Here is a 15621-nt window from a genome sequence, read left to right as displayed (position 1 = left end):
AGTGAAAGTTAATAATAAGTATTTTTACCAAGTATACTATTACTGGATAGTAGTTTAAATTTCAAAGAAAGGTATATCGATAAGATGACCACATTATTTTTTATTCCTATTCCATTATGTTTATATTTCTACACGTAATGGTACCCAAACAGTAATCAATAAAAATTACTGCCTGAGTATTGATGATGTAATATGATGTCAATTATACATATAATCTTTTAGTGTCCTAATTCTTAACTTATACTCCATTCCATCATGTATTGTTATTGTTATTCATTAAGTTTATAGGTACCAATAGTATGTAATAGTTTTGTATAAACAACTTTTAAATGTAATATTTTTAATTTTATATAAGTACAATAAGTACATCTGTAAATAATTGTATCTATTGTATCTAATAGTTCAAACAATTTAAAAGTATTTTTTTTTTTTAACGTTTATTTAAATATATACAATCTGTAAATGTTGTTTTACAATAAGTGCATGTGATGGAGGTGATATGGCTTTTGAGAGGCTGGAAAATTTTAAAAGTAACGTATAGAACTATAGACATACAATTTGTAACTTTTATGTTTTTTCTATACTATAATTTAAGTATGTGCATTGTGCAATACTGGAATAAACTGAAATGATCGTATAATTTAAAGTAAATTATAATAGCTACTGCCTACTTAAACTATTTATTACTATGAATTGGTTCAATATACAACCTTGTGAGTCGTGACATACGTAAATAGAGTGAATTATTATTATTATTTATATCGTAACTTAATCCTAAACAAAATAAACTAGGTAAGACGTTTACTTTTTAAAAATAAAATAATGTACAGAAAAGTTCTGGAAAATCAAACCTGTATACAGTAATATAATTTACGTTAAATAGGAAAACATGTGACAAACCTGAGGAAGTCACTCTGCGCTAAAATGTGGTGTTTTATTTGAATTGAAAATCGTTGCATACGAAAAAATTCTGAGGAGACCGTCTTTCAACCTATAAGAATGTTTTATCATATATTTATATTGCTATAAGTAATTTATTTTTCTACAATACCAACTATAGATAGTTAAGTTGAAGCAATTTGTACTGGTTCTAAATTGACGCCAGACAAAAAAAATTAAAATAAATAAAAAAAGACATGATTTTTAAAAACCATACATTTTTTGATTTGACAAGATATTTATTACAGGTAAAGTACAAGAAATTTAAGAAATGTTTGCTAATCATTTGGCAACATTATCAGTCTAGAGTACTTCAAAAGTAACAGAAAATGTACTTATAAATTGACAAACTATACTATAGTTACTATAGGTAGATACATAAAATAATACTGATCACATATTTGTTTACATAGATTAAAAAGTTCATTACAATGGCTCATTCATAGATATAATATTAAAATCTACCACAAAATAATTAAGTACATTACAAATGTGCAATTAAAAACTTTCATAATAAAATTCCCACTCCCAATACTCCCATATTTATTACTCTTCGTCAAATCCCCAGTCATTACCTATTTTAAAATCGTGCATGTACATTGAATGTATTATTTACTTGTCATATAATTATTAAATATAGGAAAACCATACATTTGTTTCATTTTTTGCCATATTAATTAATATTTGATAGAGTTGAAGTAATATCTTCCGCTTCATCACTAGTTAGGTATTCCTCTACTCGATCGTCCTAAAAATTAAATCAAAACAAAATTATTATCTTAAACCATTCACCATTGACCATTCTACCATTCGCTATGAATAGTAAGTACATTGAAATAGTATTAAAAATAAACTGTCTTTAGGTTTCAACACGATAATTTTCCAAAATAATTATATATTAATTATTAGTTATTTTAACAGGGAATATAAGTTTTAACTTAAAATACCTGTACATAATAATATTATTATTTATTTTTAGTTAGGATTATTATTGAAGTCTTCGGCCCTATATTATGGACTCATGAATCATAATTCAATACCTATAGCTTAGTTTCAACATTCTACCAAAAATTTTATCGATAACTAATGTCTACAATTTTTTTTATTATATAACATTTATTATTTTACAATTAAAAATTCCTCATACTCAATAGCACTAATTCGATAAACACTTGCCATTAAATCGAGAAAGTAAATTAACTTGTACCCTGCAGTACGCATTGAAATTACTTATTACTCAATTGTAAATTTTAATACAATATAAGAAATCATTTTGTTACTCACAGGTATTAATGACAATGTGACTTTGCTTGAAATTACTGCTTCGTGATCCTCAGTTTCTAAGGGAGTATTGTGTGGACCATCGCTTATTAAAACTTGAGAGTTCTTAGGAATCGTACCAGGAATGAGTAGAGAAATAGGTTCTTCTGTAGATGTTGTTTTACATTTAGAAGGTATTTTCTCTTTTTCAGTCGGAGTCCAATAATGACCACCACCAACACTTTCAGATGTTTCCATATTGACGACTTGAATAATTTTTTTTACGGAAATTTCCGAATCTGTAATGTTTTCATCGTGCGGTTCAGAAGTGTTTAAAGATTTAATACTGTTCGATTCCTCTGATGGAGTAGACTTTTTAGTGGTAATTTTATCATTTACGATGTCATTGAATATCGTTTGTGTTGGACATTGCCCCTCATCAATATTTTCGTTTTTCAAATCCTAAAATACACAATTTAAGTCTTAATTAAATGTATATTCGAAATCTTTGATTAAGTATTAGGGAAAAAGCTTTTAATATTAATAATGATTACATAAAAAAGCAAAGAAAATTTTAAATGAGCGTAAATACACAAGAAATAATAAATATAACTAAACTAATGAATCGATATTAAATTAATAACACAGGTTAAAAATTAAATTAAAATAATTGAAGAATTTGAAGAACACTTTATATATTATTTAGGATGTTAAAAAGCAACGTTTAAGCATATAGTATTAGTATATTAATATTAGCGCAACTTAAGTTCTTTATCCTAAGGGTACCTCGTTTTCAATTATTGTGGGAACGTTTTCTTTTTCAATTATAGACGATAATATTTCTCGATTCACGTCTTCCAATAAAGACGAAAACGCGTTCACGACTAAGGGTAAAAAAAAATAAATATTTTGTTTATTCTTTTTAAAATTCAAATAATTCTATACTTATAACATATCACACTAATTAATTTAATTATATTTATTCTTTTGCCATGTGTTATTACCAACTTATTTAATTCATAGAAATTAACGATTGTGGGGCGTAACATTTAAACGATCAATAATTTTTATTTCAATTATTTAATTAAATTCCTATAAATATATAAAGTAAAAATATATATTTTAACCAACTTCCGATTTATATATTTAATGTTCATCTATTAGGGTACAACTAGCAAAAAATAATCGTAATAATTATTCTACAACCAATACATGTAGGAGGGTAACTCCATAAATTATATATACAGATGAGGTGAAATTAGTGTAGTAGTAAGAAAACAAAATTGCCAATAATATTACTGAACACATGCGCATCGAAATGTTTGTAAATCTTTCAAACCTTATTCCCATCCATCCCATTGCGCTCAGACGCCAATATCATTTGCTTAACAATGCGTTCCATCGCAGCCTCTGTTTCTTCTAGCTTGCGACGGAGCGCATCTATTTCTAAATCCCCTACGCAAAACATAAACTATAATCAAGGATTCATTGCAATATTCCTATAGGTATTAACAATGAATGTATCCAGTAAACCTATGACCTATAATCTAATTTAATATGTTGTAAAAAAAATTATGTTATTAATTAATTATTATTACTTAATCTTAGTACAAAATACAGATTAATATTTCTTTTTTTATGCATTGTAAATATTATAGCAAGAATAGAATTTAATAATTAATAAATATATTCTACTTACTCGTATCCTTTTCAACGAATCCTATATATAGCGATAAACAGAATAAAAGTTATATGTAACTTTATTTTTAAACTTAAAAATTAAAGGAATAATATTGATTTAAAATATATTTTGTTAGTGTTTCACCTAATTTTGTTGGAAGATTCTGCGGCTGTAGCTTTGATTTACTATCTCTGCCACAAGGATAATGTGAAGAATATTTATCATCAATAGTATCTTCAACGTCGTCTTTTTTTGACAGCAACTGTTACGAATGATATAAATAATTGAAAAATAAATGCTGGCATGCATTAACGTCTATTAGTTTTTAAACGAATTCTTAAAAATACATACAGTGAAAACTCTCTATAACGAATCTGAAGGGACCATGTGATTTCTTTAGTTATTGAGAGTTTTCGTAATAGAGAGTAATTAATAGGTTTTAAATTAAACCAACCATTTTAATAAGTTAACTTAATGTTATTTACGTAATATAGAGTTTTTAGTTGTAACGAGTTTCGTTATAAAGAGTTTTCACTGTATATATATTATATATTCATGGTACCTACATCTATTAAATTTAAATAAACCATGAAATTTAACAAAACTATTGTACAACCTGACATTAGTTTACAAACAACATGTAAATTTAATAATATGATTTTATACCTTCATCATAGTGTACACAAAAAAAAGAAGTATTCCAATTGTATACATTGGCATCAGTATATTCATGGCACTACCACCATCTCCTCCAGTGATTTTATTACTGCCGCCCATACCTCCCATTGTCGGTCTTGATCCTGGCATTGGTGGCTAACAAAAGCAAAGTATGAAATATTAACAAGACATTTATATAGAATCGAAGTACTAACTATTAGACATGAATATATTTTTAATTTAAGATAATAATATATGGTTTATTGATGCATAGGGTTGCATTATGCTCCCACTTCCATATAGCATTACAACGGATAACGACTTTTTGGAGGAGCTAGTTTTCCTTATAAGCATTCCAGCAAATGATCAAGGGGATTCCACATTTCCACACTATTATTATTTGCAGAAAAGTAGATCTAAACGCGTTCTAACGAACTGAATTGAATTTTACGAATAGTTTTTAAAATGTATTTGAATTTATATTATTATTAAGTTTCTATTTCTACGATTTAGAATTACATTAAAATCATCAATATTTGGTGTAAGAAAAATGCTCTAATTTTCGATATAGAAGTATTTTTTCTGATACAAATGTGAATCTAATTTGTTTATTCAGGAGGTGAAAATTCCCAAGAGTGTTCGAAAATGAAAGGGGGAAAAAATGGCAAATTTTACGCAAAACCAACTTTTGAAAAAAGCGGGTAAGTCGTGGATGTCGCTCTGCTGTACAGTAGGTTACTGTAATGGATGGGATTAAATTTGAATGCAAAATGCAATGATAGGTATCATTGTATACGAAAAACGATTCTGAACGGAGATGATTTGTCAGTCTAGGATATATTATATTTAAATATTGTCATATATTCTATTTTGAAACAAATATTTTATTTTTCAATTAAGACGCATTTTGCATAAGGCATGGTTAATCAATTAGTGTAGTTATCATGTAATTATCATAATTCATAATACCTTATATTATCATAGATATACGAATACCTGGTTTGAGGATAAATCGTTATCATTACGCGATTTCATAAAAATTTAAAACTCAAACGCTCAAAACATTTTTCCTATAATGACACTTCAAATTTTCTCTATAGCTATTTGAAGCAAACCTTATGGAAAACTTGGTGTTAAATTTTATAACCTTAGATATAAATACAAACAATATTATGAATTTTGAACTACAAAATAATTTGCAAATATTCATGGTTTTGACGAATTTTCGTCAATATTTGAAATTCAAGTGCTAATAAAAATTTAATTTGAATTTCCGGTAGACATTTTTTTGTGATAAAGATTGAAAAACTTGTAAGGAATCTTGTATTAAATTTTCATATCTTAGAGTTAAAAAGAAAATTTTTTATGAATTTCTAGCTTATAATAATTAGCGAATTTTCGTGATTTTTACGTATGTTGTCAAAATTAAAATTTAGATGCTTGTAAAATAAAAAAGTTACTATACATTTCTTGTATTTTTCAACTGCTATTGTAAAAATATTTTAGGAGCCTTGTATTAAATTTTCAAATCTTAGAATTAAAAAGAAAAACTTTTATGAATTTCAATCTAAGATAATTTGAAAATTGCCGTAATTTTTACGTATTAAGTCAATATTTGAACTTCAAATGCTAAAAAAAAAAATCGTGCCTATGTATTTTTATAATTTTTTAATCACTATAAGAATAACTTATGAGGAACTTTGTATTAAATTTTCAAGTATTTTGATTGGGCCATAAAAATTTTATCGACACTTCAAAAAAAAATTGTCTATAAATACCTCAAAAAAAGTCAAAATATTTTGAAAATTAAATCATGTAAAGAAAATGCCAATCTAAATAACTGGTAAAATTTTTCAAGTATCTACGACTTTTTGAATAATAACAAATGTTTAAAATCATTTGAGGATAAATCGTTATCGTCACGCTATTTCGTAAAAATTTAAAATTCAAACGCACTTAAAATTTTTCCTATAATGATGCTTCGAGTTTTCTCTATAGCTACTTAAAGGAAAACTTATGTAAAACTTAGTTTTGTATTTTTAATCCTTAGTTATTAACGCAAAAAATTTTATGATTTTTCAACTTCAAAATTACTTGCAAATTTTCGCGTTTTCGACAGATTTCGTAAAATTTTGAACTGTAAACGCTTATTAAAAAAAATCGGGACTTACGATTTTTAATTTTTTTTAGCTACAATAAGAACAACTCATAAGGAACCGTGTATTAAATTTTCAAGTTTTTTTGGTCGTCCAAAATTTTTTTACCGACACTTTAAAAAAAAATTCTCAAAAAAAAATGAAATTTTCAGTGGTCTATAAATAACTCAAAAAAGTCAAAAAATTTTGAAAATTAAACTGTATATAGATAACCCTAACATTAACATTTGGTGAAAATTTCAAGTATTTACAGTGATTAGTTTTTGAATGACAACCATATAAAAAAATTGATTTTTTTGAAAACTGTTGGAAAATGTTTACTTTTGACCTCTATAATGCACCAAGGATCTTCAATTTTACATCGGAAACCACCCCCAAAGTTTGAAATCGAAGCATTATTTCAACTATTTATGCTGTACACAGACACACACAAAAAAAAACACACATCATTGATCATCTTAGATTTAAAAAGAAAATTTTTATGAATTTCTAGTTTGAAATAATTTGCGAATTTTCGTGATTTTTACATATGTTATCAAAATTCAAACTTTGAATGCTTGTAAAAAAAAATTGTGACTACGCATTTCTTTTATTTTTCAATTGCTATTGTTAAAATATGATAGGAGCCATGTATTAAATTTTCAAATCTTAGATATAAAAGGAAAATTTTTTATGAATTTCTATAGCTTAAAATAATTTGTGAATTTTACATAATATGTTGTCAAAACTCAAACTTTGAATGCTTAAAAAAAAAATTGTGACTATGTATTCCTTTTATTTTGTAACTGCTATTGTAAAAATATGTTAGTAGCCTTGTATTAAATTTTAAAATCTTAGAATTAAAAAGAAAAACTTTTATGAATTTCTATCTACGATAATTTGAACATTGCCGTAATTTTTACGTATTTAGTCAAAATTTGAACTTTAAATGCTTATAAAAAAAAATCGTGCCTACGAATTTTTAATATTTTCTAACTGCTATTGTAACAATGTGTTAGAAGCCTTGTATTAAATTTTCAAGCTTTTCTACCGAACAAATACATTTTTATCGATATTTATAGAAAAAAAAACTAAAAAAGTTGAAAAATTAAAATGTCAGTAAACAGCTCAAAACAAATCTAAATATTTTGAAAATTTTATAAAATATATAAAATGCCTATATAAACATTCAGTGAAAATTTAAAGTATCTGCGGTCATTTGTTTTAGAGTTACATCAAAATAAGGAAATCGCTTAAAGTGAAAATCCAATGTTGTAAAAATTTAAATTTCAAATGCTCATAAAAATTTAATTTGGATTTCCGGTGAAATTTTTATTTGTGATAAAGATTGAAAAACTTGTAAGGAATCTTGTATTAAATTTTGAAATCTTAGATTTAAAAAGAAATTTTTTTATGAATTTCTAGCTTCAAATAATTTGTGAATTTTCGTGATTTTTACGTATTTAAATTAAAATTTTGAATGCTTATAAAAAAAAATTGTGACTATGAATTTATTTTATTTTTCAACTGCTATTGTAACAATATGTTAAGAGCCTTGTATTAAATTCTCAAGCTTTTCTGCCTAACAAATACATTTTTATCGATATTAATTTAAAAAAACTAATAATGATCGAAAATTTCAAATGCCTATGAATAGTTCAACTTAAGTCGAAATTTTTTGAAAATTGCATGGTGGATAGAATATTCTTGTATAAACATTCGGTGAAAGTTTCATGTATCTATGGTCATTCGTTTTAAAGTTACATCAAAAACCAAAATCGATTTTGTCGAAAAATGAGTGTGCGTAAAATTTCCTGTTTTTCCCTTAATTTTTAGTTTGTTTTTCTTGATTATTTAGAAAAGTATTAAGAATTTTTTACTTTTGACCCCTCAAAGTACCAACTAGATTCACTTTCTGATCGAACGAAGTACTGAAGTCAAAAATCGAAGCATTTTTACTGCCCCAAAACGTGATGACAGACACAAAAAAAAAAATTTAAAAAAAAAACACACATCATGGTAAAATCAATACATTCATCGCTCCGCTCACAATCTAAAATGTAGTTTGAATGATCTAAATTTGACTTAAATACAAAATAAAACATAATTTAAAAATTATTATTAGTGTAAAACATAAGTCAGGATGTTGGAATTCATCTATGTAAGATTTACAAAATTCCACCTTGAAATAATTTTAATTTTAGGTGTTATATGACACTCGCATTTGTCACTAAGTAGGTACATTACAAATTTAAATGTCATTAATAAATTTATTAATTTATTGCAACTGTATTTAACTTTTAGTTTAAAATATTTTTATGTTAAATACTAAAAAAAAAAATAACTAAGATAACGGAGCAAAAATATATAAATACATGGCTTGAATCCAAAACTAAAATAAAAAAAATAATAAAAAAAATTGGCAAGTTCTGTATTTAAGTTAAATTTAAAACTAAAGAAGAAATTTAAATTGTTTAGTTCATCTACTATGTCATAAATGTTTACTTTGAAACTGTGAGGAGTTGGACTACCATGTCTAGGTCCAATATGAGGTTGGGGAATTGCCCGTCCTTTTTCCATTAATGCTGGATGCATTGACGCTTTGGAGGCTCTTAAGTGAACAGGAGTTCTTTCTTGCGGAATATTATCTATAAAAGGTACACAAACACAAATCATACGTTTGAAGTATAAATCAATCAAAATAATTATTTTAGTTTTACTTCAAACAGGAAAACATTACAATAAAAACATTGTTTAACTAGTTTTATAATATTATATAATGTATTATTATTATTTAATGTGAAAAATAAAATAGTTATCATACAAGCGTAACTATAAGCTAATATTAATTAATTAATTTAAGTTTTATAATCACAATAAAATAACTATTAAAATTATTAATTATTAGTTTGTTAAAATCAAGTTGAATTAAGAAAAAGCACAGATTTTTTGAGCAATTTAAATATCATATTTTCATAAGATTGTATGTTTGTTGTGGTTAAAAAAATAAATTTGATATGATATTACTGATAACTGATAAGTAATGGGTAATAAGACTATTTTACATTTTTCTTGTCTATTGTTTATTATAATTTTAAAATAAAACCTTTCACTAATTTGTTCAATACAATTTTTGTAATCAAAATACAAAAGTTATACAGAAAAGTAGATTAAATATAACTATGAATGAATTATTTTATTTTTAAAGGCTATAACTTATCACTTTTATTTAACAATCAAATATACTCCAAAAAACAAAATTATAGTCTTGCTTGTTTAAATTGCATACATCACTAGTACGAAAAAAGTTTTACAACAACTGCATGTACAAAATACAAAATTATTATTATTTTGTAGAAAGTTAGTAGGTTGTTGGTGCATAAATTTATACAATTGATCTATATAACAGGGGTGGCCACTAACCTTAACTTTGGGAGCTGCAAATTTATAAAGTTAATTCGAGGTGAGCCACACATTGTAAAACAATGTTTATAAATTAAAGATACATTTTTCATTTTAAAACAAATGAAGGAACATTTATTTACTTTTAATTTTAGTCTAAGCTTGGTTCAAGAACCTCACAAAATTGATTAAAGAGCCGCATGCGGCTCGCGAGCCTCGTTGTGGCCACCCCTGCTATATAATGTTCAAAAGACAAAAGTTTAAACTTTTAATGTATTTATATAATTAAAGTTGGCGGTTTTTGGTATACCATCTTATATCGGAGTATACCAGTTATTAATAAAACACCGTTAAAACGGTATACCGTGGTAACGAGGAACCAACATACGGCCTCAATAACACGCGTATATAGTAATTATATTATACTGTCTAAATTATACCATATAGACCGACAGTTTTTTTTTGGTATAATGTACACCAGTTATAATACTACATTCTGGCATCATCAGAAATTTCAACAGACATATTATATACCTATCAAATTTTTTGATACCAAAGTATTGAGGTTTTCCGGTATGTATCATCGGTATGACGTGTTTTTCCGATATATACCGGTATTACGGTATATCATACCATACCGGTGCCAATTATAATACCATTATACCAGTATTCGGTTTCAATACCATCGATCCTAGTTAAAATATACTTAAGATTAAAAAGTTTAATAAAAATTCAGCACAATAATATTTTTCTTAAAAAGTTAAGTTTTTTTAAAGTTATTGTATGCATATCTAACTATATTAAATGTACCGATACAATAAAAAAATGTATGTTCAATTGTTTAGTTATTTTAGTGGTGTCAAAGTATTATTTTTAAGAGAACGTAATCCTCCATCTGTTGTCTCCGTTCTACTATTACTTCTATTATATCCCTATTACGTAAGTTTTTATTTAATTTTTTTACTTTAATTAAAAAGTATGTCTTGTGCATTTTACGAATGGGGTGTTAGTCTTACCCTTAAATTTGATAGATAATGCGCTTATTCACTCCAAAATTAAAAATAAATGAGTGAAATTAATTATTCTGAACATAAAGTATTTATTCTATGTTTTGAGATAGTATGACGGAGCCAAAGATATGTATAATTTAATACGAAGACATTACTTTATTTAAAAACTATAATACCTTACATACGGAATGGTTACTAATTAGTTGTAAGCTTTTTAAAAATGCACTCAAGTTATGATTAAATTGATAATGATAATTTCTTACTCATTAAATGATCGCTTTCTTTAAGCCTATGTGTAACCCCCAAGCTTGTCAAGGAAATTCCATAATGGTATTTTAGACATAGAGATCCATTCAAAGATCTTATTTCGTCGAGTAAACGCTTATTATGCGAAATTTTTCCAACCTTATTTTCATTGAATAAATCAGTTATATCGATTGCACATGTTTTGAAAATTTCCTTATGACATTTTTCCAATTTTGTTTTTTTGTCCGTTGTTTCAATTACACGATCACATATATCCATAACTATTTTAACTATATTCACGTCCGTGCTGGACAGCACATTGCAACACCCTACTCCATGGACGTAAATTATAATATCAAAACTACATATTATAATATTATCTAAATAAATGATTAATTTACCTGTATGAGTGTGAGGCGCAAATGATCCTTTTAGCATTGGATAAAATAAAGATGGCCAAAGGATAGCAAAACATCCTGCTACAACAGCCAGAATGCAGATTGTTTTGCTTTGACTAATTTCTGTCGTCATGTCTGTCATAATGTTATTATTTTCAATTTTCCTAGAACCTAAAGCCGGTTATAAATTATAACAATTTTCAGAAAATTTCACAATATATTATTAATATCAATATCAGCTCAGAACCATGTACATGTGCGTGTATAGAGTGTTTGCCTTTCAATTAATTTTTTTTTTATTTAAAGTAAAAAGTACCATAATCAAATATATTTTTTTTATTATACACAAGTTTGACGACCTTTGTATAAATAGTTAAATAGTCCATAACACATTCAGAGTCAATATTAAAATTTAAAGAAATCGTTAATTGTGCAAGTGCAATGCAATTTAAAATTATATAACAGTTTTTTTCTGCATATTTCATAAAAACAATTTCATGAATTTTTAATATTTTGTATATACAATAAATCCCTAGCACTATACTAATAATAAAAATAACCATTTCAATATAAATATGCAAAACATATGTTGCATGTCTGCACCGAGATATCGTTAATTGATGAAAATCACTGAGAAAATAGAATGATTAGTGATTATTAGCTTTTTTATCACATTTTTAGGTAAGAATATTATCTGTGCTAAATCGTCGGATTTTTATTCAATATTTTAATTTTCAAGCGAGATATGAACTTTTTTAATTTGTGATATTTTTACATACCTATAACCATATCTAATAACAACACAAATTACATGGGTTTTTAATTTTATTCTTCGGTTCACCAGCAGAAAGATACCAACTAGGGACGTAAGGACTTAAACGTGTAATAATAGTTCAATACGTATTTACGTAATATTTAGCAACTACTCGTTAAAATTTCGATTTTGAAGCATCAAAAATAATTTACGGTAAAAACGGCAAATCTTATTGAGGTATACTTAAAATTAAAAATCAGATTAGTTATACCATATAGAGCACAAATTTCTATGCAATCGCGAATTATTTTCCTTTACATTTTTTTGGATTTTTATTAGTTACCTTAATGAATCATAATACATAGTAGTTTGAATCTATACTTGTGAAATTTGGTTTTGCATATTTTTGAATATTTCTTACAAAATTCTAAATATATTGCATATTCAACCAAAAATTTAAAATAAATGTATAAAATAATATTTTGTCAAGTAGAAATACAAAAAATATTTATTTTTTTTTTGGCATTAAATAATAACTGAAATGAAGATAAAACGAATAATCGATTACAATAAACATTATTTTGTGCCTAAAAATCTGTATTAGTAATTACTAATGATTTAAAAAAATATATACTTAGCATTTGAGAAAAAAAATTAATTTATAATAATTTATAAAAAATATGTACTATTAATTATTTTTATTTAGCCTATAATTTAAAAAAATGTGTAGGTAACTACATTCGCAATTATTAAAAAAAAAAAATTGTATAAGATATTGATTGATTTGGAAAAAAAAATTATTATACATGTTAAAAAGATACGATTATAGCATAAATAATATATTATATATCTTAAACAACTGAGCCGTGGTGAAACACCGTAATTTGTCTAATAAATGTATATCTACAGGACATCAACACGATTATTAAAATCCCCCAGTGGTTTTATTCAATTTAAGCCTGCTGCTTTCCGCGGAGATAATTTTTAATTTTTTACTTCACTTTTTTATTACGAAAGTCTTAATAACAACAGTCTGACTTATCGACAAATTTCAAACTTTCTACTAGCTGCTTTTCGCTGCCAAACATCGGCATATTCCCAATCGTTTATGAATGAAATTAATTACGATTTACGACTATCAAATTATTTTTATTACGTAAAATACTACATAACCAACTAAAACTATCAAGAAAAGTATTATATTATACTACTAAGTACTGGTGGTTCTCATCATTAATTTAAAATGGAATTGAAGTGAGTGGAGGTTGAAATATTATACTTCAATATCTCATAGAATAAAACAAACTTAAAAATATATTTTTATTAAGTTAATGCGATTAAACATAGTAAGTGGTTATATATCAGTGGCGTAGCCAGGGGGAGTGCTGAGGGGGCTGCAGCCCCCCCCCCCCCCGAAATGTTAATAAAATTTAAAAATTATTGTAATTATCTACAAATATTCAATCAAAAAGTCTTAAATTGTATTTTACTAATTTTAAAAATTGATCAGCCCCCCCCCCCCCCCCCCCCCCGAAAAAAATTCTGGCTACGCCGCTGTTATATATGAGTTATAAAAATGCGAATATAATTGAAAGATATAAAAAAAAAAAACACATCAAACGCTATAATTCATTGATTTATTTATTAATCCTAAAATTATAGTTTCTTTACAATAAATTGTTATGAGTTATTATTTTAATTCAGCATTACGCTTGTGTTTACTGTTTAATATATAGGTATTTATAGTTACAGTGATAAATAATCTGTACACGATTCTTCAGGATTGAAGTAAATGTACGTATAATGTGTAAAATTGTTTAAGTCTACAATAAAATTTTTAACTTATTTATTATCATATAGGTATTCGATTTTCGAGGGGGGTGTAGTCAGCATCCGTGTTATTTATGGTTAGTAAGGAAGTTCTTATTTTATATTAATAAAAATAAATTAACATATAAACTATACAAAGAAATTATTAAATATTTAAAAACGTATTTATTGAATTGGTTTATGTTGGGAGGCGGTGGGGAAGTTGTTCATCGTGTAAATTATTATTAAAAGACTTAGGTTCTAAAAAACTAGGAGGTTCGGCACAAGCAATAATATAATTTAAATTGCGTCCCTGCTTATTGTATAGGTTTTAATTTGACATACTACAAAAGCTTAATTATATACCTATCACACTATTCATTTTTTTGTAAATAATGTTATCGTGGATTGGGGCATTTCTAAGTATGTGTGTGTGCGAGGGCCGAGCGACTTATGAATTGCCTCCTCATCACTGATATTAATCATTATCCAATTCGTGCTTGTGAGTACTTACTACCAATCTATATCATAATATCAAATATATTACTATTTACTACCTATAATAAATAAACAATCGTTTATAAGTTGCCTCCCGACGTCTCATTTTAAGTAAAACTAGGTACCTAGTGGACATAGAATTAATTTACACCTTCAGTTAATAATAAAATATCTAATACAAATATGTTTTTTCGACGCACATACAATCGTACTCCGCCTTTTTAAGTTTAACGCGGTGGGTGGTCACTGCGACAAACAGTACATCAGATATTAGACATTAAACTATAATAATATAATTATGGCAAGCTAAATATTATGTGAGTAGTGGTCGAGTGTCACGTAACAACGTACCTAACTACGTAAATACTCATCATTCGGTTAAAATTTATAAAAGATACGACAATATTATAATACTCACGGAATATTATGCCGAACTTCGTCAACCAATTTTCAGCATTTTAAAGCAATCGTGCAACCACACAGATGTGAAATTTATAGAAAATCCTATAAATAATATTAGGACTGTGGCTGAGCAATCAAAGGGATAAAAACAAAATTAACTGCGCGGGCGCAGGAAGATCTCCAACCAAGGAAATCGACCGACTTCTTTAAATGTGTTACCAACATAAAATGTTCAAAATAAAATGTAATCATTGAATTAAATTATTTAATTTATTATTATTGACATTTTACTTTTTAAAAGTAAACTTGTTGCATTTTATGATTTATTGTTCAGATTATTGTCAACGAATATTTAATATAATATAATTTTAAAGATTGTAATAACACCATAAGTATTTTTTACCAACCCAGTGTAGCCAACAAATGAGAT

At 26.2% G+C, this 15621-nt stretch overlaps 1 protein-coding gene across 2 annotated transcripts; it reads right to left on the bottom strand.

Moving 5' to 3' along the window:
• Positions 1 to 1157: 1157 nt before the first annotated feature.
• Positions 1158 to 15363, bottom strand: RIC-3 (RIC3 acetylcholine receptor chaperone). 2 transcript variants are annotated; one of them, XM_015513844.2, is made up of 10 exons: positions 15208 to 15363; positions 11732 to 11899; positions 11348 to 11659; positions 9178 to 9320; positions 4547 to 4693; positions 4025 to 4142; positions 3899 to 3919; positions 3539 to 3654; positions 2224 to 2661; positions 1158 to 1687 (listed from the first exon to the last, which is right to left on the bottom strand). In XM_015513844.2, the coding sequence occupies exons 2-10, from the start codon at positions 11868 to 11870 to the stop codon at positions 1613 to 1615; spliced, it is 1509 nt and encodes a 502-aa protein (XP_015369330.1). In that variant the 5' UTR covers positions 11871 to 11899; positions 15208 to 15363; the 3' UTR covers positions 1158 to 1612. The 2 variants fall into 2 exon arrangements, with proteins under 2 accessions (XP_015369330.1, XP_015369331.1); XM_015513845.2 differs by lacking the exon at positions 3539 to 3654 and adding an exon at positions 2986 to 3083.
• Between the last annotated feature and the right edge of the window lie 258 nt (positions 15364 to 15621).

This window comes from Diuraphis noxia, unplaced genomic scaffold, assembly GCF_037042655.1.
Source record: "Diuraphis noxia isolate RWA-SAM2 unplaced genomic scaffold, SU_Dnox_SAM2 contig0002, whole genome shotgun sequence".
NCBI classification, from domain to species: Eukaryota; Metazoa; Arthropoda; class Insecta; order Hemiptera; family Aphididae; genus Diuraphis; species Diuraphis noxia.
The sequence above is the reverse complement of the archived record's forward strand: the minus strand, read 5'-3'. Positions and strand labels throughout refer to the sequence as shown.